Source organism: Carassius carassius, chromosome 23, assembly GCF_963082965.1.
Source record: "Carassius carassius chromosome 23, fCarCar2.1, whole genome shotgun sequence".
NCBI classification, from domain to species: Eukaryota; Metazoa; Chordata; class Actinopteri; order Cypriniformes; family Cyprinidae; genus Carassius; species Carassius carassius.
In genome coordinates this window covers 28,517,066-28,543,866 of record NC_081777.1, presented here as the reverse complement: position 1 = coordinate 28,543,866, position 26,801 = coordinate 28,517,066, and the positions used below count along the sequence as shown (strand labels likewise).

Here is a 26,801-nt window from a genome sequence, read left to right as displayed (position 1 = left end):
TTTACTTCTAGCTCTTGGTTTAATTTCCCCTCATCAACAGCACATGGCATGAAAAGGTTAAGTTTCTTTTATTAGGTTAGTGTTTTTCCACACGATCCGTTGTTGTTTGTGACAAATGTTTGAGTGACCCAGAACACTGGTTTTGCTGTAGGTCAAAGTGTTTCTATGTTTGTCATGCCATGTGAAATGTTTCGCTCAGCCGTGTTTCTTGAGCTTATCATTATTTGTGTCTGAATCTGACTGCTGAATGCAGGTTTAATGTATCGATCAATTCCATGTCTGGTTGAAATGTTTTGCTTTCCTAAACTGATGTGTAACAGAAACAATCTATTTTACCCTATTATCATGACAAATTTGTTTGTGTATTATATGTATCATATTGTTTTAGAATAAAAAATAATCGTGAACTTGCTGTGTAAATGAATGTGATAAATCTGATTCGCTCCTTAAATGCAGACTTTAAGGTCATTGTGTTCCTCCTTTTGGGAGCATAAATAGTCATTGATTTGTGTCTTCACCAATTCAAAAGTGAATGTTTATCATTTTCTCAAATTTAGAAAATGTCTGTTGTAATAAGTTCTTAGCTACATTACTGCATCAGTCCAGCAGATGGCACCTGGAATAAAAAACTTAATTACTACAGATATATAACTAAAACATAGCTGACAATAAGAGATATATTTGATTACCTTTATAAATGTTTCTGTTTGAAGTGTGTGTATATACTGTATGTGTGTATATACATACATAAATATGCATATTGAGTTGTGTTTGAACTCAAGATACTTGCATTGTGTTATTACATGAGCTGTTGTAAATTTGAGAAGCAGAGAAGCTGAGCTGTGCAATGCCTTTAAGTAAAGTATCATCATAGTTAAATATTTTACAGTTTGAAAATGTAAAATTATGCAAATTTATTAAACTTGGTAAAGGTACTCTGCCCATCTCTCTCCATGAAGTGTACACGTCATAAAAAGAGGGAAGAAAGTATGTTTAGTGCATGAAATGAGAAACTTCCTAAGAAAGGAAACTAAGAGCAGAGCAGTTATTTGTCATCGTTCACAGCCACAGCTGTAAACCTCACAGATACCACGGGAGCCGCCCTGTTGCATGTGTTGTCTCTTATCAATCATGATTAGATTTGGGTGTGGAGATCGTTTCAGGACTTTCCAGAGCAACATCTGTCCAAATAAATTATAGGAGGCTATATATTTATAAATGTCATTCAGGTACATTTTCTGAGTAGAAAGTTTATGAACTGCGACATTATTGTTATCAACTGCCATCCCATTTGGTGATTTTGATGTTTGTGTTGATTGTTTCGGCTCCTAAGAGCAGTACATATCAGGATTTGTTCTATTTTGAGACTTTGGTGGCACTTGTTTTGTGAAGATATACACACAAAAACATGGACATGATTCGAAAAGCAAAAAATAAATAAATAAATAAGGGAATTACATTAAAAAAATATGACAAAGAAAAATAATTTTAAAAACCGCTTGTAGAGTTGTGTGAAGCTCTATAAATTATTCACTAAAGGCACAAGGTATAATATTACACTCAAGTGTCCCCACCTACATTTATTCCAGCCCATGTTTTCAGTATTCTCAAATGAGTGAAAACAATTGCTCAGAAACACATGTTGCCTCCGCAAAGATAAGGGGGACTTTTAGTACATGTTTAAAATATGTTGGATCTTTGAAAAAGAATTATACAAAAAGTCTGTGTTGTTTACCAAGAAAGCAAACCCTTCCTGTAAAGCAATGTTTCTCAACTGTTGTCCTTGGGACCGAACTACCAGAATGCTTTTGATGTCTTGCTAATTAAAACGCCTGATTCAGCTCATCAACTTCTTAGTTTGTTGAATGAGAGAGACACCTAAATCATTTTAGGATATCAGATGGGTCCCAGTCGAAGTTTGGAGTTGAGAAACAGAGCAATGGGCAGAAAGCAAAACTTAGGGAACAAGGGAAACAGCTGTTCACAGATCAACCTTGGTCGGGTACCAGTATAAATTACAGAGAGACCCACTGATCTGTCCTTTCCAGAGCCTTCTGCTGACAGATCAGCAAGCTAAGACAACTAGTTACTGTATAGAGTTCTAAATTAACCTTCTCAAAATTATTATATTATATAAAAGAGTGTTTCTATCATCACAGATTAGTTATAATGCAATGTTTATTTTGGTGATTTTTCAATGTGTAAGCTGGAAACTGAATCTTCCTAACAGGTCTTCAGTGTTTCCTCTGTGGGAGATGCTAGAGAACCTTGACTGGTCTCATTGTACTAATGTGTTAGTATACTGGGTATTATATTGGGCTAGATGATAAAACAAAAAGCACTTAAAAATAGAAACACAAAACAAAAGTTCATTTTTGTTCTTTGTTTTTTTTATTTTTTTATTTTTTTTTATTTTTTTATTGTAACTAGGATAAGGTTCTCAGGCATGCCGGACTTTGCTGAATCTACTTACATTTTATTAACACTACACAATATGTAAAAAGTTAAACATTGTTGAGTGCCTTACAGTACCTTTAATGAGAAATGATCTCATACAGATCATGGTCCAAATCAAAGTACATTTAGATTTATAGCCCAAAGCAGAGACAGTAATTTTATAAAGATTTGAAATCTTTCTAAATTTACCACATTTGAATGAGTTTCATGTAAAACCCCAAATGAAGTACGTTGATAAAAAATATATTTTGTGTGTTGTTCTAATTCTTTAGTTAATTCTTCCCAAATTTTGTGTCATGTTTGACTTCATTAATGCATTTCTTAGAAATAATGCCCCATGAAATGAATGCAATGAAAGAGAGAGAGAGTGGCAGAATCTGCAGAGGAGCTTTCTAAAATGGTTACTTTGTGTTACTTCCTGGACACTTGATGATGAGATCATCTGCACGTTTAACCCAGAGTCCTGTTGTTTTTATAAAATCCCATTAATAATAAAAAAAGTACCTGTATTTGTTACTATATTTATCCATCTTTGTAAACGTTTTCATTGTTGTTTCACATTAACTCAGTTACTTCTGTTAACAGATACAATTTTAATTTTGAAAATGTATTAGTAAATGTTTAAATTAAAATAAGCTAATATTAACTGATGCTTTAGAAGTATATTGTGCTTTGTTAATTAATGTCAACTAATATTGTTAACAAAAGGAAACTTATTGTAAAGTTTGAACCAGACTAATATTGTAGCAAGACATGTAAAGGCAACTGCAGAATTTATTTTTAGTTTTTATAGGTCAAAATATTCCAAAGAGTAATTCATATGATTTTTATACTGTCATTATACTTAACACAAAACAGGGAGAGTGCTTTACTGAGTTGTTTTCGGGTTATTTTATTATTTGCTGTTTTGAACCTTTGTGCTTTCGTACACTCTTTGCCCTCCCTCTTTTATGAAAGTCCATCCACTTGAAGATTTCTGGCTTCACCCCTGACACAACCACAGCTGTAGACATCACTGATACCACAGGAACTGCTGTATGTGTGGGTTTGTCTCTTATCAATCATGATTAGATTTGGGAGTGGAGATCTTTCCAGGGCAAGATCTGCCCACATATCAGGTGGTGTTGCTGTATAAATTACAGGAGGCAGCAGTCCTTTCCAGCTTATTCTGGACATCCTACTGAAAGATTAACATAAGAAAAGGTAAGAAAGATGAGTTATTCCTATTTTCTTTAAATTTGATAAACAAAATTGCTGAATTGTTTAATCGGTGGTGTATTGCCAATTTACTTTTACTTGTGAAATATGTAACCCAGACATTTATGAATCAGTTTTCCAGGTCTGTGGTGAATCCTCAGGTGAGGATGCCATGGAGCCGGTTACAACACTAATGAGTGAGTAGATCAGTCAGTGAATTGTGGCTACATAAATGTTGTTAAAACTTAAGATACATGCATTGTCCAATTACATTATTTATAAATGGCAATAACCTAATTTGCAATTAATTTATTATTATTATTATTATTATTATTATTATATAATATTTATTCACTACACAGAGAGGAGCTGGAGTTGAGATGCTGCTCCCAAGGGCAGAACATCTGGTCTGGTGCAACTCAGAGGAGGAACTCTGCATTTCCTAGAGTCATCTTCTTTGTTTTGTGCTAACTGACCAGATGCACAGACGCCAGTGATGCGTATGAGCTGTATGTGTTATATGAAAGTTATGCGAATGTCAAAAAAATGAACTATGGATTACCCCCTTTTTGGTTTCTGTGGGCTTGGTTTCAGTTGGTTTGGGGACCAACAGATTAAAACCTTCCTGTGAACATTAAAATAAATGTATGCAGAAATGTCATATGAAACATCAAAATAAAAGCGTCTTTAGACAAGTAACTGCTGTAGCATTCTCTTTACTGACAAACCGAAACTGATGAGGAGAGGGAGAAGTTTATTGAGGAAATGTTGTAGAGTATATAAACGAGAGGAAGCAGAGACTCGTTCTTTCTATCCTGCAGACTCTCAAGTCTGAGACGGAGCGGAGATGGTCTGCTTGTATGCTGTGATCTAGTGTGCAGTCTGGTGAGTGATCCTGTATGTTTATTTGCTTTTTAAAACTTACAGCAGTAATAATCACATATTTAAAAAAAACTGCATCTTTTTCTGTGATCTCTTTGCTAGCTGTGCAATAAGGAAGTTGTGCCATAGCATATAATGAATAACACCTCCACCCATTTGTCTGCTAACAAAAGAGATTTAGACCTGCAGTTTTACCATGGTCTCATCTGATTAAATAAAAAAACATTTCCTACTGGATAGATACATTCTTGATCATTATGCGCTCAGATAGGGGATTATATTGCGATTTGTTTTCGCAGAAGGTAGCTTTGAGTTTTTTAATAAGTGGTTATATAATTTTTCACTTCCTGTCAATTTTAGCTTTCACTAGATGACTGCACATGAGTTGAGACGTCACGCTGCCTAAGGATCTCTTTCGACGCTTGCACTTATTTTGTAAGTATGTATTGCACTGAATTATTATTATGATGATACTTATTATTATTTTTTAGATCCGTCCTCTATCTTTGAACTTTAGATTTAATGATATGATCATTTCATAGATTTTGAGGAGGAGAGGAGGAGAACCCAACTGCCAAGGGATTCGGGCACTCGGGTCCGCTGCCCTGTTCTAGTGCATTCTCTGGCAACACTGGATCTCTGGCCAGGGTCCAGTGGACCTGCAGTGAACAGCGCCAGGTCTATGACCCGCTGATGAAGCACCAGAAAACTAGAAGCAACCAAATCACACAAGAACACAGTAGCCGACACCCTTACCCCATTTTTCCCTTTGGTCGGCTTCTGGTTGTCTGTTGCTTGGTTGGCGGGCTGTGGGGATGGCCTGCTATAAAAACAACCAGTTTTTCATTTTATTTCATTTTATGAAGGCTGAGCGCAACTCTTCCCAGAAAAATCAATAAAAATGGAAAAACCTGAAACTGAAACTAAAGTCTGTGTTGTATTTCTTTTTGAGTTATGGGACACTTTTTAAAGAATAACGGTAAAAGGTAAAGGGGATATATTTTTAAAAAGTCACTGACTTCCATTTTATTTCATTTTATTTTAAATCTTCTTTTGTGTTTCACAGAAGAAATACATTCATAAAGATTTAGAATTGGTAACTTTCATTTTTGGATGAATTGCTATCATCGAAATTCATGAACACTATCCTTAGCCATGTTTGCTCAGTAAGGACTGATAAACCGAGACCAAAAGCAGAATCAAACATAACTTGCTTATTCTGTGTCCAAAGTAAACAAAACTTGGTGCAACCAGAAACCTGCTGAAGAAAAGGTGAAAATAACAGCAATACAACACAAAACAATAAGGTTTCGTTTGTTAAATTTAGTTATTACATTACCTAATAGTGAGCTAACAATAAGCAATACATTTTTATAACATTTATTAATCTCTGTTATGAATTCATGTTAGTTTTTTTAGTGCTTTAACTCCTTTTAACAGATACAATTTTAAATGAGTAAATGTTAAAATTAAGATTAAATGGGGAAGAAGTAGTCTTTATTAATTCATGCTAATGTAGATAATGATAACAAATATAACTTTATGATAAAGTGTTACAATTATTATTAATACTCATAGTATTTGAACTTGAAACGTGTTTTCTCAACAAAGGAAAAAAGTGAGTTAGATTCATTTTAAAATGCTCAATATAAAATACTGTGTCATTTACTAAGAAACAACACAAAGACTTCCTGTAGAGGGAGGGCTAACAGAGAATCAGAAACTTACTGAGAAAATGAAACTTATGAAAACAACAGCTGTTCACAGATCAGATGAGGGCAGGAACAGTACCAGTATAAATTACACACAGACCCACTGATCTGTCCTTTCCAGAGCCTTCTGCTGCCAGATCAACAAGGTAAGACAACTAATTCTAGAGAACATATCTCACAATTATTATTATTTAGAAAACAATGTTTCATAAACATTTTTTCTGCCATCGCAATTAAATGATTTTGTAATGCACATTTTATTTCGGTGGTTTGTCATTGTAACCTATAAACTGAATTATTTTTTACAGATTTCATGGCGTTTCCTCTGTGGGAGATGCTGTGGAAACTTGACTGGTCTTGTAGCTCTAATGTGTGAGTATATCAGATGTTTTTCAGACTTTTTTTGAGCTACTATAAAAGACAGGGAGCTATAAATAAACTACACAATGTTATATCCAATTATGTCATTCAAATGCATTATTCAGTAATGTTGATTTTTAATAAGTTATATGGTTATATATAGTTGTTATATAATTGATATTTGACACCCTCTGCACTTCCTGTAGCTGAATGGTTTTGTTTTTTGTTCTAGCATCATGAAGGAGGCGGAGTTTATGTAAATCCTTGCTGCCAGGGGCAGGGTCATCTGGACCAGTGCCATTCAGAGGGGAAACCCATTTGTTTGGTGCTGATGTACAGATGCGCAGAGGCCAGCGCAGTCTGCGAAGCCGTACACCGATGTGACGCAAGACAAGAATCTGCGCGCAAAGCCTCAAGTCTCTGACAAATTCTACAAAAACCGACCACGAAAAAACCAATGCATGTGATGCTAAAAGCGAACCAAGAAATCTCTTTAACACGTTGATGACTTCTGAATAATGCTACAAATGTAAAGTGAAGTGAAGAAGTGAATCTTTGGTGAAACCTTTGGTTTCTGCATTGCTTGGTTCAGTTTTTCCGGGGCAGAACTGGGAAACAAAGAGCCCCGGAACACAATTTGGAAAAAACAACAACAAAAGAAATAAAAACAAAATTCAAACTAATAATCATATTGTGCTGTGTTTATTTTTGTTTATCTGCCAATGATTGTTGATGAGTGTACTAACCATAGGACGTATTACAGGCCACTATGAGATTGTTTAGATTCTGTATGAAAATTGAAAATAAAAAATAATTCAGTGGTGAAAGTATATATTAATAAGTATGGTTAAGGTCCCATTAATTGACAATGAGCAATACAGTTGTTACAGTGTTTATTAATCTTTGTTTGTGTTAGTTAACAAAAGTACAAGTGTCCATGTTAGATAAAAAAAAATGAACATATGAAGACTTAAGATTCAAGTCTGTCTAAGGTTTTTCTCTGAAATGAGCATTTTTATCAGGCATTTAAGAAAATTTAATAACTGACTAATAAACTTCATTGCCATTAAAGTGAAACTTTTGAACCTAAAAAATGCTCAGACTGACAGAGATTTTACATCTGAAGTTTTCAGAACTCTTGATTTTAATGTTGAAATTGACATTAACTTGGATTAATGTAATTTAGCCATACATTTTCTCACCATGAAAATAGCCACAGAAGCTGGCATGGCGTTAAACACAAACAAACAGCTAGGATTAATAAATGCTTTAGAAGTATTTATTTATCACTTATAGTTCATGTTAACTTATGTAGTTTACAAATGTGAACAAATTACATTTTGTAAATTGTTACCAAAAGTATAAGATACACAAAATAATCAAAAACATTGTACTGATTTGACAAAAGTATAACCAAGAGGCCAAACATGATCAAAACTTCCCCATGTGTTGCTCTCACTCCCTTTTAACAAGGCTATCTTTTTTATAATCATCTTTTTTATACATCATAATAAGGGTTAAACTTTTGTTCTGTATCTGATTTGTTACATGATAAATTCTATAACTGACAACATCTGAAATCCCTATATAAGTAAAGTTTTACTTTCACTTTTGTTTCTGTGGAAATAGTTCCTCTAATGTGTCTGCATCGGATTGGCTGCTGCAGTTATGTTCTTTGAGGAGGTGTGAGTAGTTTCTGGAGGAAGAATATAAATAACGAATGAAGATCCACCTCACATATACTGCACTAAACTGCTCTGAACCTTAAACAAATCATCAGAATGGTAAGTTTATAATTTTTACAAATATATAATGGTAAAATGTTACTATTATTACTACAGACTAGCAAGTATGCAAACTTTTAATGATATGTAGTGAGTCTATATATATGTGAAAACACTTTTGTAGTGATGTGCAATGATGTTTAAGTTTGCATTTTTTAATTATAAAATCATCCTTAAATATTTTTATTTTTCATTTCAGCAACTGTTTTGAATAACATGTAGGTTTGACATGACGTTGCAATAAATATCACTTAATCTAAATCTTTCATTTCTGTATAAACTCAGTTTTAGATAGATTTATAGATAGATATATTGCGGATAATAGACAGATAATGCTATTGCAAGTGTCACTGCAGATAAAATACTTTTTAAGGACATATGTACTAATGTGTCTTGTAGAAATAACTGACACTATGGCAAGGACATCTGCTATCATGTTATAGCGAAGACACAGACAGTTTAACTATACTGTATTTTAAGTTAACTCTTAGTTTGTGCAGAGCTCAAAGTTCACTATTGTGTTATATTTACCCCACCTGTGTTTATGTAAGAGGGTGTGCCAGACTCCTCAGGGTAAAGGATGGGTGGAGAAGTCAAACTTACTTGCTATATACAGTTTAAACTAATAAACTAAAATAGGACAGGAAAATAATAACTTAAATCAACTTAAACGTTATATTCTAAGTAAATTAAATGTAACTGAGTCAAAGCAAAAAGATTACTCAAAAGAATTTAAATATATAGTTAATATTTTATTACAGTGTATCTATTTGAGCAATGTTTGTTCCCCATCAACAGATTTTATCTGAGGGAAGTGATGAGGAGGATGACGACGATGATGACGAAGATGATGGAGGTGCTGGAGTAAGTGTTTGCTGCCAAGGGTAAACAACTGCTCCAGACCTTGATGCAGCTAGTGTTGAGAAAGACCCAATAGCACGCTGGATCAAACAAACTGTGTGCAATTGCTGATACAAGCAGCAGCAGCCAAAGCAATCACACAGCTTTAGTTGTGACAAACATCACAACCCAAGTATCTCCCACGCCATGTGTGTCCATGGCAAACTTGACACGTAGACAATGACTCCTCCATGGAAAACGATGGAACTCGCAACTTTTCTGCTGTGCAGTGGCAGCACCATCGCCTTTCTTCAGAACGGCTCTGCTTTCCTGTCTGTTTGTGCAACCGTGAAGAAACCATGGAGAGAAGAACGAAATGTTCATGGAGAGGTGATCCCTCATGAGAGCTGCTGGTCCAGAGGTTGGAAGATGTGAGCCAGTTTTTACTGGGATCACAATCATCCTCAATCACCATTGTGCCATCGAGCAACGCACATGACTCCAACGCAGGACTGACTTTCTGCAAAGTGTCTACTGTAGTCAACAATCCATTAAAATACAAACAGAGAATGGGCTGGATGGGCATTTTGTTGATGTACTAATGGATGCATGTTGCTCACATATTTTCAGGGAGGTCTTGCCCTTTTGAAGCCCAAGTGTATTTGTTGTAATGATATATTCAGACTATGGCTGCTTGGTCCAAATAGCTCTCCAGTAAAACTAGCAGAAGGTTTCTGGAGCAGCGGATCAGGGTTAGAGGTAAAAGCCCACTGTTTTTTTCTTTCTTTCTTTTTTTATGTTCTTTTACCTCATTTTGATGTCAAGTCAACACCACTCAGCCATAGAGAGCGTGATCAGAGCGAGATGACATGTTCACCAGAATAGGTTTCACAGGCACACCGGTTCTGCAGGTTGTGCTGATTTGGTTGAAGCCACTGGTTCAGATATCTTACTAACAATACACAATATGACACACTGCTGAATTTCGCGCACAGGTGTTATTGCAGTGATGTTGAACAAAAGTTACACAACACAGGTAACGTACCTGTAATGAGACATGATCTCTTACAGAACAAGGTCCCTATCAAAGGACCTATTAAGATCTAGCCAGAAATGAAGCCCAATAGATGCGACACAACATCAAAGGACATCATATCATATTGAGCACTCATTGTTTTCTTGGTTATGTGGCGAGGGGATCATTAGCAAGTGATCTGTTTAGTTTATAAATGATGTTTTTAGAAATGTCAGAAATGCAGATGGATTTCTGTGCATTTGTCTGCCTAAATGTATCGCTTTCTAATGAGCTGCACGGTAACTCCCCCTAAATAAAGTAATGTTGTGAAAAACATATTTTGTGTATTTTGTCATACATTTTGAAGATTTTGGGATAGATAAGAGAAATTATGGAACATAAAATGCAAGAGGATTTGTGATATATTTGTGTTTTTACACTTTTATAGTATTCATTATTTTTAATTAGCTTTTAAAATGTTTCACTTAATTTTAAGTTGTAGTGATCTTTTATGCGGCTTATTCATTTTTATTAATATATTTTTTATTTAACAAATTTCCATTTTAGTAAACAATAACAACACTGGCCATTTATAAATGTAATGAAAAATTAAATTGATACATTTAATAATTCTATAAATTCAATAAAATGTTTGTGGCAATTAAACTAATTTAGAGGAATTTGAAACTTTATTAATTATTTATATCAACTAATATTTCTGGAAAAATCCCAAATGTTGTGTATTGTTTTGATACTGAAAATTCAATGTATTAAACCATACTTTCAAGAGTTAATTTTTTTTATTAAATTACAATTGAAGGCTTTTTCAATTAAATTCTTAATGGCCGATAACTCTGACTCTTTTAATTTAGACCAAAGAAAACATGAAAATGTATACATGAGAAACATTTTTGTTGTATGTACTGACTGCCAGCCCCAGAAAATGTATATAATTAGGCTTACGATGCATCGTCAACCTATCCACTAATGTGTTTATGACACTTAATAAGGATTAGACACCAATGGCTGGGACAGCTTTGAGACATGACCATGTTTCTGTATGCAACATAGCCATGTTATATTCTCGCTACATGTTTATCATGAAATCTACACATTTTACATAAAACCCTTTCTTGGGGTATGGAGCCACATGGGTAAGTCTGGGAGAATTAGCAATTGACCTAAAGAAAAATACAGAGCAGTAGATATATCTACAGGCTTAAAATGTAGGTCAAGTGACATGGCGGCGACAGAGTGATTAATTATGGTGCATTAGCTTGACTGCTCTACTGCTATTTGATTCATTTCTTGTCATGTTAGTATGCGGCAGGTGAAATTTGACTCTTCTGTCACTGACTGCATGTTTTCTGTCTCTTTGCCATATTTCTGTCTATAGTATTCCTCAGCTGATTTCCCATTGCACAGCACATCCACATATAGTGCACATAGAACCAGTGATTTGTGGCTAGTTTCTGTTCTGTCCTCTCCTGTCCTCCATGACGCCGCAGGTTCCAGTGCCCAGACCATCATATTCTCAGGCCAGGGAGAGTCTGGTGAAGGCTATTCCTTCGAAGATCTTCTGTCTCATCACCTGTGGGGGAAAAGACTGTCGATATGAAGGTCCAGCGTGCTGGAGCATAAGCCAACAGGCCATTAAAGGTGTCTTCTCCAGCTGGTGAGGCCTATAGTGTTTCTATTGTCTGAATGAAAAGGCTACATTAATCTGGCTAACACAGCTGCAACATGAAAGGAGAGTGTCTTCTAAAAGCTCTATATTTGCTGGACAAAAACATTGTTTCCGTGTAGACTAAAGGCCAACGCTGCAGAAAAACAATGTGTTCTCAAATTTATCCATATTAATGTGGACATAGCCTTAGTGTTAGAAGACACACACCAAACAAATAATATTTATATGTGAGATGAACCAGTGACATCAAACCTGTAAGAATTGAACTGAACTGAATGCAAGAACGAGAAATTGTTCAATATAATGTTTTTCTGCTTTCTTTGCCTTATAAAAATAGCCATGTAAATATTCACTGTTTTTTTGTATTTAGGGTGACCGATGACATTATTGAAATGGCACGAACTTCTACATATCTCATCAAGAGATACTGAATCATAAAGCAGTTCAAACATTGATTGCTATTTAATACAGTCTTTAAAAGATATTTACTTAAATGTACGTCTACTCTGCAGGGGAGTGGTTCTGATTAATACCCAGGTAATCTGTTTTTCTGATAGACTGTATTGCATTGAAAACATTCAAACTTTAATCTATAAAACTGTATTGCATTTCAAACTACAAATCAGATTCAAATATACAAATTGTGAAAAAAAAAAACAATTGCAATGATGTGGAAGTTTCAAATTTCAATATTTTATTCAGAGTACAACATAGATGACATATCAAATGTTTAAATTGAGAAAATGTATAATTTTAAGGGAAAAATAAGTTGATTATAAATTTCATGGCATCAACACATCTCAAAAAAGTTGGGACATGACCATGTTTACCACTGTGTGGCATTGCCTCTTCTTTTTATAACAGTCTGCAAATGTCTGTGGACTGAGGAGACAAGTTGCTCAAGTTTAGGAATAGGAATGTTGTCCCATTCTTGTCTAATACAGGCTTCTAGTTGCTCAACTGTCTTAAGTCTTCTTTGTCGCTCTTCCTCTTTATGATGCACCAAATGTTTTCTGGAAGATCTGGACTGCAGGCTGGCCATTTCAGTACCCGGACCCTTCTTCTACACAGCCATGATGTTGTAATTGATGCAGTACTGTATGTGGTCTGGCATTGTCATGTTGGAAAATGCAAGATCTTCCCTGAAAGAGACGACGTCTGGATGGGAGCATATGTTGTTCTAGAACTTAGATATACCTTTCAGCATTGATGGTGCCTTTCCAGATGTGTAAGCTGCCCATGCCACACGCACTCATTCCTGTATGTGATGCAGTGTCGTCCAAGGGCCAAAAGATCATTGGCATCCAGTATGGTTTTCCGGTCTTGACCCTTACGCACAGAGATTGTTCCAGATTCTCTGAATCTCTGGATGATATTATGCTCTGTAGATGATGATAACTTCAAACTCTTTGCAATTTTTCTCTGAGAAACTCCTTTCTGATATTGCTCCACTATTATTTGCTGCAGCATTGGGGGAATTGGTGATCCTCTGCCCATCTTGACTTCTGAGAGACACTGCCACTCTGAGAGGCTCTTTTTTTACCCAATCATGTTGCCAATTGACCTAATAAGTTGCAAATTGGTCCTCCAACTGTTTGTTATATGTACATTTAACTTTTCCGGCCTCTTATTGCTGCCTGTCCCAACTTTTTTGGAATGTGTAGCTCTCATGAAATCCAAAATGAGCCAATATTTGGCATGACATTTCAAAATGTCTCACTTTCAACAATTGATAAAAATGGGTACAGTTACTTAAAAAAGCGTTAACCTAATCCACAATCTAACCCTAAGAGAAAATGTTTCAATTTTTTTTTTACAACTGATGACTGTAGCAAGTTCGTTGGAGGAAAGGAAGAGGACAAAGGGGTCGGCTGGACTGCTGATGTATTTATTTAACAAAATTTAAATGAAACTTCACAAACACCAAATGGTGACTTCTATTCTGACACATTGGCACAACACTTTCGGTTTACTCTTTCCAGTTTCGGTTTCCGGTTCGGGTCAGCAGTCTTTCTCTCTCTTGCTTGCTTCCGTCTCTCCTGGCATTTTATACTCTCTCCACGCCAATTACTGTAACAAGAAACAGGTGATGATAATTTTTGCCCAAACCACTCACTTACCGCTCGTCTCCTGATTCTCTCTCCCGCTGCAGACTTCGCTAAACCACGCCCCACCTGCCACATACCCACACCGCCCGACTCAGGCCGGGGAGCCATCCGGCCTGCAGCCCCCCCCCCCCCCATTTCTGGAGAGGAAGTCGGCCACCGCCATCTGAACACCCGGCCTGTGGACCACCTTGAACTTAAAAGGCTGAAGAGCTAGATACCAACGAGTGATCCGCGCGTTGGTATCCTTCATGCGGTGGAGCCACTGTGGCGGAGCGTGGTCTGAACAGAGGGTGAACTCCTGTCCCAGGAAATAATAGCGGAGGGTGAGGACGGCCCATCTGATGGCAAGGCACTCTTTCTCTATGGTGCTGTACTTAGCCTCTCTCTTCGAGAGCTTCCGGCTAATGTACAGCACCGGCCGTTCCTTCCCCTCTATCTCCTGGGACAGGACTGCCCCCACTCCCCTGTCCGACGCGTCTGTCTGCAACAGAAAAGGGAGAGAAAATTCAGGAGAGTGTAACAACGGCCCGCCACACAGAGCAGCCTTGACCTGGGTAAAGGCCTGCTGACACGGCTCAGTCCACTGGACCGTATCTGGCATCTCCTTTTTAGTAAGGTCAGTCAAAGGGCTGGTGAGGTCCAAATAATTAGGAATAAACCGTCTATAATATCCCGCCAGCCCCAAGAACTGCCTTACCTCCTTTTTTTGGTCTTGGGACGTGGGCAGGTCGCAATAGCGGCTGTCTTATCAATTTGGGGACGCACCTGTCCATGCCCCAAGTGGAAGCCCAGATACCTTACTTCCACACGCCCAATCGCACACTTCTTTGGGTTGGGCGTGAGCCCCGCTCCCCTCAGCGACCTCAGGACAGCCCTCAGATGCTGCATATGCCGCTGCCAATCATTACTAAATATAATGATATCATCCAGGTAGCATATACAGCATGGGGCCGCAGAATCTTATCCATGTGGCGCTGAAAGGTAGCAGGTGCCCCGAACAAGCCAAACGGAAGGGTAACAAATTGGTGTAATCCAAACGGCGTTGTGGAAGCTGTCTTTTCTCTGGATAATGGAGACAAGGGGATCTGCCAATAGCCCTTTGTTAAGTCCAATGTCGAATAAAAACGAGCCATGCCTAGCTGATCAAGCAACTCGTCAACCCGCGGCATTGGATACGCGTCGAATTTCGACACAGCATTCACCTTGTGATAATCCACACAGAACCGGACTGAGCCGTCCGTTTTTGGAACGAAAACAATCGGGCTCGCCCAGTTACTGTTGGATTCTTCTATTACCCCCATGTCAAGCATAGCGCCTAATTCAGCCTGAACTACTTTTTTCTTGTGCTCAGGTAAGCGATACGGCCGGCTGCGAACTACCACGCCCGGCTCGGTCTCGATATGGTGCTGAATCAGGTTAGTACGGCCCGGTAGGGGCGAGAAGACGTCGGCAAACTCTGCCTGTAATTTCGTTAAATCAATGAGTTGGGACGCGAGAGGTGATCTCCACCTGGAGCCAGGGCGAGGGATTGTGGTTTGATATTCGCCTCTGGTTCGAGATCATCCCCCCCCCCCCAATCACCATTGCCAACATCACTGATTCTGCCTCATTCCATTTTTTAAGGAGGTTGAGGTGGTAGATCTGACGGGTCCCGTTCCTATCGGTCCGTATTACCTCATTATCGAGATCTCCGACTTGTCGTGCGACCTCAAACGGTCCCTGCCACTTAGCCATTAATTTAGAGCTCGACGTTGGGAGAAATACAAGTACTTTCTCTCCTGGTGCAAATTTGCGTAACCTAGTTCCCCTGTTATACAGCTGGCTCTGGCGGTCCTGGGCTTGTAACAAATTCTCCATTGATAGCCGCCCCAATGTGTGGAGTTTTGTTCTCAAGTCCAGCACATACTGAATTTCGTTTTTGCCCTGAGATGGTCCCTCCTCCCAAGTTTCTCTCAGTACGTCGAGCACCCCCCGGAGCTGGCGTCCATAGAGAAGCTCGAAGGGGGAAAACCCCATGGAGGCTTGCGGGACCTCTCGCACAGCGAATAACAAGGGCTCTAGCCACCTATCCCAATTTTTGGCTTCTTCCTGAACAAACTTACGGATCATGGATTTAAGAGTGCGATTAAATCATTCGACCAGTCGGTTTGTGGGTGATAGACGCTAGTTCGAATCGTTTTAATGCCCAACAATCCGTACAGTTCGGGTAGCATACGTGACATAAACGCCGTGCCCTGATCGGTGAGGATTTCTTTTGGAACCCCCACCCGGGAGATTAGACGAAACAGGGCATCCGCAACACTTTTAGCGGAAATGTTGCGGAGGGTCACCGCTTCAGGATATCGTGTTGCATAATCAACTATGACCAATGCAAAGCGATGTCCTCGTGCCGATCGCTCTAATGGCCCGATGAGGTCCATACCAATTCTCTCGAAGAGGACCTGCATTAAGGGAAGAGGGCGCAAAGGCGCTTTTGGGGCGGCCGGTGGGTTCACCAACTGACATTCTGGACAAGACGCGCACCACCTGCGCACGTTGTCATGAGGCGATTTAGTGTTGTTGCCTGTCCCAAATGGCCCGCCATAGGGTTAGAATGAGCCGCATGGAAAAGCATTTCCCTGGGGCTCTTCGGAATTAACAATTGGGTTGTATTCACTTTTGTCCGAGCGTCTTGGGTCACTCGATACAACCGGTCTTTTAAAATGGCAAAATACGGATAGGTGAGCGGGAGGGCAGGTTGGAGAGGCTGGCCATCGATGGAGCGGACCTGGTGAAATGCATGCTTTAATGTCTCATCCTGAGACTGCTCCAGAGGAAAGTCATCATGCTCGGAGAGAATCAGTCACACGATTTCGTTCGGTTCCCCTGAAGCAGACCCCAGCGGTCCTGGCTCAGTTTCTCCCACCTGTACCCGCGTGGTCTCCTTCCGTGCCTTACTTTCCCAAGAGGCATAACGACCCCAACAAAACCGTAAACGCGGGCCAATTCATTCCCAAAATTATCGGATTCCGGAGGTGGGGACTAACCACCACCTCTACACTATGCTTTTGTCCCCGGAATTGAATAATAATTGGGACGACCGGATACTCCACCACATCCCCGTGTACGCACCGCACCTTAACCACGCGGCTTGTATCCAATGCCCCCGGTTGAATCAGGCTTTGATGGATTGAGGTTTGGTTGCATCCTGAATCCACCAAGGCCGGATATGTACCCCCCTTGATACTCACAGGTATTTGGTACTCGCCAGCCTGACCGGGGGTGACCTGGGCGGGGCCCTTGGACTCACAAAGTGCCCTTGGTCAAAGAGAGAGAGAGGGGGAAGAGAGAGAAGGAGAGAGAGAGTTAGAGGGCAGGGGTTCGCCGACCCCTGGGCACGCCACCATGTGGTCCTCCGCCAGATGGATGGCCGAGTCCAGCGAACTGCTCCAGCACCACCATGAGATGCTCCACGTCACTTCCCTCGGCCAGTAGCCACTTGCGGCAGGAGTCCCGGAGCTGCTGGGCCATCGTGAAGGGCCGACCGGCTTCGCCCAAGTCCAGGGACCGGAATCGCTGACGATGTTGCTCGGGCGACCGGCCGACCAGCTGGATGATGGCCCTCTTTAGGTCGTCGAAGACCAGGAGGTTCGCCACCGGAAGTTGTTGCGCAGCCACCTGGGCTTCGCCGGAAAGCAGGGGAACGAGGCGCACCGGCCACTGCTCGCGGGGCCAGCCAAACGCCTCCGCCGACTTCTGGAACAGCTCCAGGAAGGCCTCCGGATCGTCCTGGGGCCCCATCTTGTGTAGCGGCTGGTGCATGGGCACGGTGGGCTACAAAGGGTCTGTACCAGGCTAACATATACAATACTGTTTTATACTACTATACTATCCTATGTATTTATAACAGTATTATAAATTACTTTGTTTCCCAAATTACTTTTTGTTACTTTTTGTTTCTTAGAAGTTTGAGTCCATGTTCAATCATAATTGCAGTCCAGTGTGTGTTGTGGTTGGTTAGCTGGGCCAGTGTGTGTTGTGTAGTGATGTGTCGTTCGTGAACGAATCGTTCTTTTTGAACGAATCTTTTAGGTGAACGAATCGTTCTCGTTCACGTAATACACTGACTCATACTCACCAGCCTCCGGAGGCCTCCGGATCGTCCTGGGGCCCCATCTTGTGTAGCGGCAGGTGCATGGGCACGGTGGGCGGCCTGGCGGCCTCGGCGCGAACCTGCCGATCGATCCAGCTCCGGAACCATGGAACCGAGGGAAGCCATGATGTCCGCAAGTGGCGTGGAGGACGGGCTTTCCATGGCGGCGGCGGCGGCGGTCCTGCTTCCTTCCCAGGTTTCGGCACCAGTGTTGCAAGTTCGTTGGAGGAAAGGAAGAGGACAAAGGGGTCGGCTGGACTGCTGACGTATTTATTTAACAAAATATAAATGAAACTTCAGAAACACCAAATGGTGACTTCTATTCTGACATATATAATATATATATCTATATCTGACAATAATAATTTCTAAATATTATTTAAAAAAAATGAGAAGCTATTGCCCTTCCATGACTTTGAGGGATTTCTTTGCCCTACACAGGAATGAACAACCATGACCCGCCGATGCAGCAAGGCCCAGCGTTTAGCTTCGGCACACGTCATCGTGACTCACATGCCAACTGTTCCCCAGGTCCTGGATACCTCGTTCCCTCCAACATCACCAGGGTGGGTCGGGATGGAACCCCTGCGTACTCCGTCTACGGCCGACCTAAGGATATTCAGCCCTTTAAAACCCCTGGCCCAGGTCTTTTACACAACATAAACTAACAGGCTTTGTAGATGTACAACAAGATTCACTCTTATAAGAAAAGGTACAAAACTGTCACTGGGGTGGCACACTTTCTAAAGGTACTAATATGTGGCATTTAGGGGTAAAAAGATGTACTTTTGGCACCTTAGAACAACCTAGTGACAGTATTGTACCTTTTCTCTGTGAGTGTAGAACAGATTAAACTGGCTTTTGATTTTTCTTTCAGGCAGTTACTCCCCTGAAAATGCAACCTTTCACTCTGCCCCTGCGTTCTCTCTGTCTGCAAGGACTAAACTGTTTCGTAATGAACAAACACTAGGTAGATTTCCACACAGCAACAAATTATGGAAAAGGTGCATTTCCTGTGACTATCATGCATTATCTTGTCTCCAGGTCCAGCTGCATACATGCTTCCCCCAGTATTAGGGCCAAGAGTTGTGAATAAAGCATCTGCCCCAAATGTCTTCTTTGGCGGTCGTAGCGAAATCGGCAGCTTCTATGAAGATCTGCGGAAGGTGTGGACACATCATTTAACAGTATTTACCTCTGCTTTGCAAAGATGATAACATTCATTTTTTCAGACTCCAGGCCCAGGGACCTACCAAGTGGTGAATTCAGGGGTGTACAAACGCAAGTCCCCTGAGTACAGCATGACTGGACGCAACTTCTCACCTGGAGACACTACAAAGAAACTAGGACCTGGGGCCCACCATCCAGAAAGGGTCTGTACCAGGCTAACATATACAATACTGTTTTATACTACTATACTATCCTATGTATTTATAACAGTATTATAAATTACTTTGTTTCCCAAATTACTTTTTGTTACTTTTTGTTTCTTAGAAGTTTGAGTCCATGTTCAATCATAATTGCAGTCCAAATACCCCAACCATACAATCCATACACACAGTGTGTGTTGTGGTTGGTTAGCTGGGCCAGTGTGTGTTGTGGTTGGTTAGCTGAGCCAGTGTGTGTTGTGATTGGTTAGCTGGGCCAGTGTGAGTTGTGGTTGGTTAGCTGGACCAGTGTGTGTTGTGATTGGTTAGCTGGGCCAGTGTGTGTTGTGATTGGTTAGCTGGGCCAGTGTGTGTTGTGATTGGTTAGCTGGGCCAGTGTGTGTTGTGACTGGTTAGCTGGGCCAGTGTGTGTTGTGATTGGTTAGCTGGGCCAGTGTGTGTTGTGGCTGGTTAGCTGGGCCAGTGTGTGTTGTGGCTGGTTAGCTGGGCCAGTGTGTGTTGTGGTTGGTTAGCTGGGCCAGTGTGTGTTGTGGTTGGTTAGCTGGGCCAGCGTGTGTTGTGATTGGTTAGCTGGGCCAGCGTGGGTTGTGACTGGTTAGCTGGGCCAGCGTGTGTTGTGACTGGTTAGCTGGGCCAGCGTGTGTTGTGACTGGTTAGCTGGGCCAGCGTGGGTTGTGATTGGTTAGCTGGGCCAGTGTGTGTTGTGACTGGTTAGCTGGCCAGTGTGTGTTGTGATTGGTTAGCTGGGCCAGTGTGTGTTGTGATTGGTTAGCTGGGCCAGTGTGTGTTGTGATTGGTTAGCTGGGCCAGTGTGTGTTGTGATTGGTTAGCTGGGCCAGTGGTGTTGTTGTTGGTTAGCTGGGCCAGTGTGTGTTGTGATTGGTTAGCTGGGCCAGTGTGTGTTGTGATTGGTTAGCTGGGCCAGTGTGTGTTGTGATTTGCTCCACTTGGTGCCTGGTCGGGAAATGTTATGCCCCTTACCACAGCCGCCTGCTGTGCGCTTCAGTGTAAATATTCTGTCAAAATCAAATCAATTTGACTGCGATTTAAACCAGGATGATTGTAACCACTCTAAACTTCTCTGACTTGGTAAAGCTAGCGTGTCTCGGACATAGTGATAACACTCGTTGTCTTCTCTAGTGCAGCTCAACCAGGTCTCCTCCCATTCGTCGATCTTTGTGATATCACAAATCCCAGAAACTATGCGTTGTAGTCCAAACAAGTCGTATGTTGTAGTTTTTGAAAACTGATTTCTATTAAATAAAATATCTCCTATTGAATTGCACTGTAAACCCTAATAAGTGCACAGAACTCAAAAAATATTTTGTAACAGATTACACAAAAACATATAAAGTGATATTTTTACATTTTTTAAATTACATTTCCAGTTGCCTTAAATTATCTCAATGTTATCTTAAATAATTATATTTTTCAACTTATAATTAGGGAGTAATTCATGCAAAATTTTATCTATTTTTCAACTTATATAATGTGGGAAATGCACTCAAATTTTGTCTTTTGCTGTCCACCCTCAGCCTAGCCACAGGCTCTACTCTTCACCACAACGGTAACACTACAAAACCAACATAACATAAACCTTTGTAAATTCTAATATAACACAACATTTAAGTACTAACTTGTGTCCCTCTATGTTAATCTTGTGTAAAAACACACAAAATAACACTTAATTTCTATATTTATTTTCCTTGTTTTCTGATTCAAAGCATGCTGGAAACTAGAAAACGCAATCACTCTAAGTTCACCTTACTACAACAAGATTTTGAGTTTACGGAACTTATTTAAGTTAAGTCCAATGCACTTTCATTATTATTTAAGTGCAATTAACTAATTTCATTTGATTCATTTCACTGTTTGGTTTTACAGTGTGGACTTTAAGTTTTGTAACTTTGCAAATATTTTTTATGCTCAAACAGCATCATTACAAACTAACTAAAGTTAAAAAAGTGAAAAAGCATTACCACAATTTCTGTTCTGTTTTTGTTCTGAACCTGGAAAGAGATGCAAAGCAATTGGTCAGAATAAAATGTGTTATATTAGCAAAGAAAAGATTGACTGTGATACATTTTTAGTGAATGTTTAAAGGGCTGCCAGTGGGATGGGCCAACAGAAGATCTGGAATTTACTAAGAATGCAAAACATCAGGAAACAAGGACAACATCTGTTCACAGATCAGACCGTACAGAGAGCTACACTGATATGTCCTTTCCAGAGCCTTCTGCTGACAGATCAACAAAATACAAAAATGTATTTCCTCAAAGTTTTCAAGAAGTGTTTTCAGTCATCAAAATGAAAAGATTTTGGAATGCAAATTTTATTTTGGTGGTTTGTTAGTGTGAAACCTAAAAACCGGAATCATCTTAACAGGTCTATTATGGTGTTTCCTCTGTGTGAGATGCTGTGGAAAGTGTGTGTTGTGGTTGGTTAGCTGGGCCAGTGTGTGTTGTGATTGGTTAGTTTGGCCAGTGTGTGTTGTGATTGGTTAGCTGGGCCAGTGTGTGTTGTGATTGGTTAGCTGGGCCAGTGTGTGTTGTGATTGGTTAGTTTGGCCAGTGTGTGTTGTGATTGGTTAGCTGGGCCAGTGTGTGCTGTGATTTGCTCCACTTGGTGCCTGGTCGGGAAATGTTATGCCCCTTACCATAGCCACCTGCTGTGCGCTTCAGTGTAAATATTTCATCAAAATCAAATCAATTTGACTGCGATTTTTAAACCAGGATGATTGTAACCACTCTAAGCTTCTCTGACTTGGTAAAGCTAGTGTGTCTCTGACATAGTGATAACACTCGTTGTCTTCTCTAGTCCAGCTCAACCAGGTCTCCTCCCATTCATCGATCTTTGTGATATCACAAATCCCAGAAAATATGCGTTGTAGTCCAAACAAGTCGTATGTTGTAGTTTTTTAAAAAACTGATTTCTGTTAAATATAAAATATCTCCTTTTGAATTGGACTTTGAATTTTGTAACTATGCAGATCTTTTTTATGCTCAAACAGCAACATTACAAACTAACAAAAGTTGAAAAAGTGAAAAAGCATGATAGGACCCCTTTAAAACTCTGGGCTAAATTAGAGCATTCTGGGAAATTATTTCTATGTTATTTTAGTGTTATTTACATACTAATATCAGAACTAACAATATTCTGAATTAGCTTTTATTTCTATATTTTCAGTTTTCATTATAATTTTAGTTAAGATTTTAGTGATTGATTCTATGTAGCTTAATTAAAGGGCTGTCAGTGGGATGGGCCAACAGAAGATCTGGAATTTACTAAGAATGCAAAACATCAGGAAACAAGGGCAACATCTGTTCACAGATCAGACCGTACAGAGAGCTACACTGATATGTCCTTTCCAGAGCCTTCTGCTGACAGATCAACAAAATACAAAAATGTATTTCCTCAAAGTTTTCAAGAAGTGTTTTCAGTCACCTGAATGGTTTTGTTTTTTGTTCTAGCATCATGAAGGAGGTGGAGTTTATGTAAATCCTTGCTGCCTGGGATGGGGTCATCTGGACCAGTGCTATACAGAGGAGAATCTCATTTGCATTAGTTTTCATCTTTGTTTTGCGTTGGTCTACAAATATGCAGAGGCAAATGCCCTAATGCTACAAAGCACCTAACACTTTGCATTATGACTGACACCTTATGTGAAGCCTAGCACTTCCCTTAAAGTCTGACCTATCTCATGTGAAGCCTGAAAACTCACATGAAGTCTACTACAAATTCTACAAAATGGAACCAACCAGAAAAAAAGGTGTCAATGCATCTGATGCTAAAGAGAACTAAGAAACCTCTTTAACACATTGTTGACTCATGAATATTGCTAAAAGAGAACCAAGGAACCTCTTTAATACACTGTTGACTCATGAATATAGCAACAAATGTAAAAAAATTTAAGAAGTGTAATTTTTGCAAAACCTTCAGTTTCTGCATTGCTTGGTCTGTCCAGAGCTCATGTGATAAAACAAAAAGCCATAAAAAAATTAACTAAAATGAAAATGGCAAAATCTACTACAAAAAAGTATTGTGCTGTGTTTTTAATATTTATTTATTTAAACCAATTTTTTATTAATTTATTATCCTTAGCACTTATTTTAGTAGGCCACTGGATAAATGCAAAGAAAAATGCAATCAGTGGTAAAACAAAGTTTACATCTAAAAAAGCTATATATGAAGTATTGCTTAATATTGATATCAAAACAATTAAAATCATTACACAGATTTGACATAACTCTCCTTAAGCAGGAGGTCAACCATGATCTAAACTTCCTCATATGGCATTATTTACCCTATTAACAAGAGTATCTTTGCTTACCTTTAATTATAATAAAGCTTATATTTTTGGGTTACACTTCAAGGTGTCCTTGTTACAGTGTATTATATAAGTATCAGCATACTTAATAAAGTTTAGGATTAGAGTTTGGTTTAGAGCTAGTTGTATATTTATACTACATTACTACAGTAAGTAGCCTAAATATAACATGTGTAACAAGCACAACGCAAAATAAAATGCAATTTTTCTGGCTGAATTGTTATATAATAATGTAGTATAATAATAATATGATTTAGACTTCTGAAATCACAAGCAAAGTTTTACTTCCACATTTGTTTCTGTATAAACATCTGATTTTATGTACCCGCTCTGGATTGGCTGCTTCAGGTCACCAAATGCATTATGCATTGCAAATGCAAATGCATTTCCTGAGAAGATTATAAATGAGGTAGAAATGAAGAGTATGTGAAGATCCATTTCTCCCGGGCTGAGGCTGAACTGCTCTTTTTTCAACTGCACTGACATTTCAACAATTATCAGCATGGTAAGCTTTCTTAAATTATTTCCTTCAAGAAAATTAGAACTTTATATTACTTTTTATCATTGCACACCAGTGGATTCATTGGTAAGGATGCATGTTTTCAGTGATGTGTGTGTATTTTTATGTGAAAACATAATTAAATAAATTATCTTTGAAATGATGTGTAACGTCATCTCATGTGAAAAAATACGATACAAAGTAAAGAATCAAAAATAAATAAATAAATTAAAATGACATAAATTGTACCAATGAATGTAATGTTTAAAGAGAACCAAAAACCCCTTTAACACATTGTTGACTCATGAATAATGGTATATTACATATATACATAATATTATATATATATATATATATATATATATATATATATATATATATATATATATATATATATATATATATACATACATATTTTGTGAAACCTTTGGCTGTTGCCTTTTGCATTGATTGGTTTGGATTTTCCGGTGCCCAGCTGAAAAAAAAAAAAAAAAAAGGAAAGTTAGGAAAACCCCTAAACCTAACCTTTTCAGTAACTTTTCCATTTCAGCAACCATTTCAATTCACTATTTTATGTGATTTTGGGTTAGTGATTGATAGATACGGAAGTGTCACTGCAGTTAAAATATTTTTAAAAATGTACTCACTAAACAGGTCTTGCAGGAATGACTGGATATTTTCAATGAGCATCAGGGCATGGCACCTGTAGGGTGTAGTTTTCTTTTAAATTTTCAGTCTAATTTTTTCTGTTCATCCTCCATCATTCAAGAGCGTGTGTCACCTCAGGATTTAGGTGGAATAATCTGTAAAGCTCACATCCTTTATGCTCACATAGTTTCTTTCTAAATGTAGCTGTGTGTCCTGTATAAGAAAATGCCAGACACATATATTTGTTTCTGTGAATTTTGGAGAATTTCCATAGATTTCTATTACTTTTATACTGACCAAACAATATTTGATATCCCCTAACCCAACCCTAACCCAAAACCTACCCCTTACAAAAAAAATCTGTTTGCATTGTTACACTTTCAGATAAACATAATTTATTTATTTTTTTAAATCATTTTTAAAACCACAGGCTGGTTCACACAATGTCAGAAATTTCAGGTTTTAACTATCCTTACAATGTAACATAAACAAGTATACACACACACACACAGAGAGAGAGAGAGAATGAGAGTGAGAGAGAGAGCGAGTCATAAACAGTTTAAAAACACTTAATGAAATCATTGTAATGTTCAGTATTGTGGAACATGCTATATTTAAATAATTCTTATCCTCCATAAACAGATTTTGTCTGAGGAGAGTGATGACGATGATGATGACGACGACGATGACGACGATGACTGTAGTCTGTTGCCAAGGATAGACAGATAGCAGGCTAGATCCACTGTTAATGATGGTTACACACCACTGAAATTGTTTCACACCAGTAGACAAATTCTGTTGTGACTACCCAAAACACCTCCCACACCAAGTATCTTCATTAACATGTTTTATGATTGATGAAGATCGATGGATCTTGCAACATTCTTGCTCTTCAGTGGCATTCTTACTGTTCAGCAGTATAGGCATCATTAACATGTTTTATGATTGATGATGATCGATGGATCTTGCAACATTCTTGCTCTTCAGTGGCATTCTTACTGTTCAGCAGTATAGGCATCATTAACATGTTTTATGATTGATGATGATCGATGGATCTTGCAACATTCTTGCTCTTCAGTGGCATTCTTACTGTTCAGCAGTATAGTCATCATTTTCCTTCAGAATGGCTCTGCATTGCACTGTCTGTTTGTCAAACTATGAAGATAAGAATGATATACACATTGAGATGGGATGACCGGTTGGAATATGGATTTTTCCATCCAGCTGTCTGAATGTATGACTGACTGTTTCTGCTTGCAGTCTTGATATACAAAGATGGACATTTCTATGTAAATAAATTACATTCTATGCATTTTGCATATATATGTATAAAGGGGGGTAAATGCCTTTTTGCAGTTCAGGCGTATTTGTAGTAAAGACATGACAGGAAGATGCACTCTTAAAAACAAAGGAACTTTATTGACAGGTTCTCTGTATGGTTCAATAAAGAACCATGAACATTCATGAAAGCTCTTCACAATTATTACTATTTTACTACAAATGGCCAAAAATCAAACTGGATTGAGGACTGTCAGATGTTTCTGAAAGTAAATGCTGCATTATGTCCAACTATATCATAATAAAATGGAAAATTGAAATATATAGCCTATGTATCTTTTTAAAATCAAATTCACTTACATTCTCAACATTTTAATTTGTAAATAAAAGAAAAAAATGTAAAAACAAATTAATACATAAGAAATTAAAATATGCTTAAATAATATTTCATCCCCACCCTTCTTTTGATATGGCATTTTGGGCCAAA

General features: G+C 38.8%; 1 protein-coding gene and 4 long non-coding RNA genes across 5 annotated transcripts; all 5 read left to right on the top strand.

The window, feature by feature from the left end:
* The first annotated feature begins 3,419 nt into the window (after positions 1-3,419).
* LOC132101979 (uncharacterized) lies at positions 3,420-4,138 on the top strand. The gene is made up of 3 exons (XR_009423255.1): positions 3,420-3,660; positions 3,789-3,851; positions 4,017-4,138. It is a non-coding gene; the product is annotated as an uncharacterized LOC132101979 (long non-coding RNA).
* Positions 4,139-6,311: 2,173 nt separating this feature from the next.
* Positions 6,312-7,294, top strand: LOC132101691 (uncharacterized). Its single transcript, XR_009423200.1, has 3 exons — positions 6,312-6,394; positions 6,557-6,620; positions 6,841-7,294. It is a non-coding gene; the product is annotated as an uncharacterized LOC132101691 (long non-coding RNA).
* Positions 7,295-8,208: 914 nt separating this feature from the next.
* LOC132101690 (uncharacterized) lies at positions 8,209-10,583 on the top strand. The gene is made up of 2 exons (XR_009423199.1): positions 8,209-8,392; positions 9,191-10,583. It is a non-coding gene; the product is annotated as an uncharacterized LOC132101690 (long non-coding RNA).
* A 641-nt stretch (positions 10,584-11,224) lies between these two features.
* Positions 11,225-12,426, top strand: LOC132101687 (uncharacterized). The gene is made up of 3 exons (XR_009423198.1): positions 11,225-11,401; positions 11,644-11,922; positions 12,305-12,426. It is a non-coding gene; the product is annotated as an uncharacterized LOC132101687 (long non-coding RNA).
* A 6,124-nt stretch (positions 12,427-18,550) lies between these two features.
* On the top strand, positions 18,551-25,765 carry LOC132101823 (outer dense fiber protein 3-B-like). Its single transcript, XM_059507040.1, has 5 exons — positions 18,551-18,819; positions 19,052-19,144; positions 19,219-19,340; positions 19,407-19,601; positions 25,679-25,765. Exons 1-5 carry the CDS (start codon positions 18,618-18,620, stop codon positions 25,763-25,765), a joined length of 699 nt encoding a protein of 232 aa, XP_059363023.1. The 5' UTR covers positions 18,551-18,617.
* The last annotated feature ends 1,036 nt before the right edge of the window (positions 25,766-26,801 follow it).

What these genes read in the sequence shown, in the direction of transcription:
- LOC132101823 (XM_059507040.1), top strand. Translation starts at nt 18,618, where the DNA reads ATGAACAACCATGACCCGCCGATGCAGCAAGGCCCAGCGTTTAGCTTC. An exon ending in CTTTAAAACCCCTGGCCCAG is followed by an intron (nt 18,820 to 19,051) that starts GTCTTTTACACA and finishes TTTTTCTTTCAG; the next exon opens with GCAGTTACTCCCCTGAAAAT. An exon ending in TCTATGAAGATCTGCGGAAG is followed by an intron (nt 19,341 to 19,406) that starts GTGTGGACACAT and finishes TCATTTTTTCAG; the next exon opens with ACTCCAGGCCCAGGGACCTA.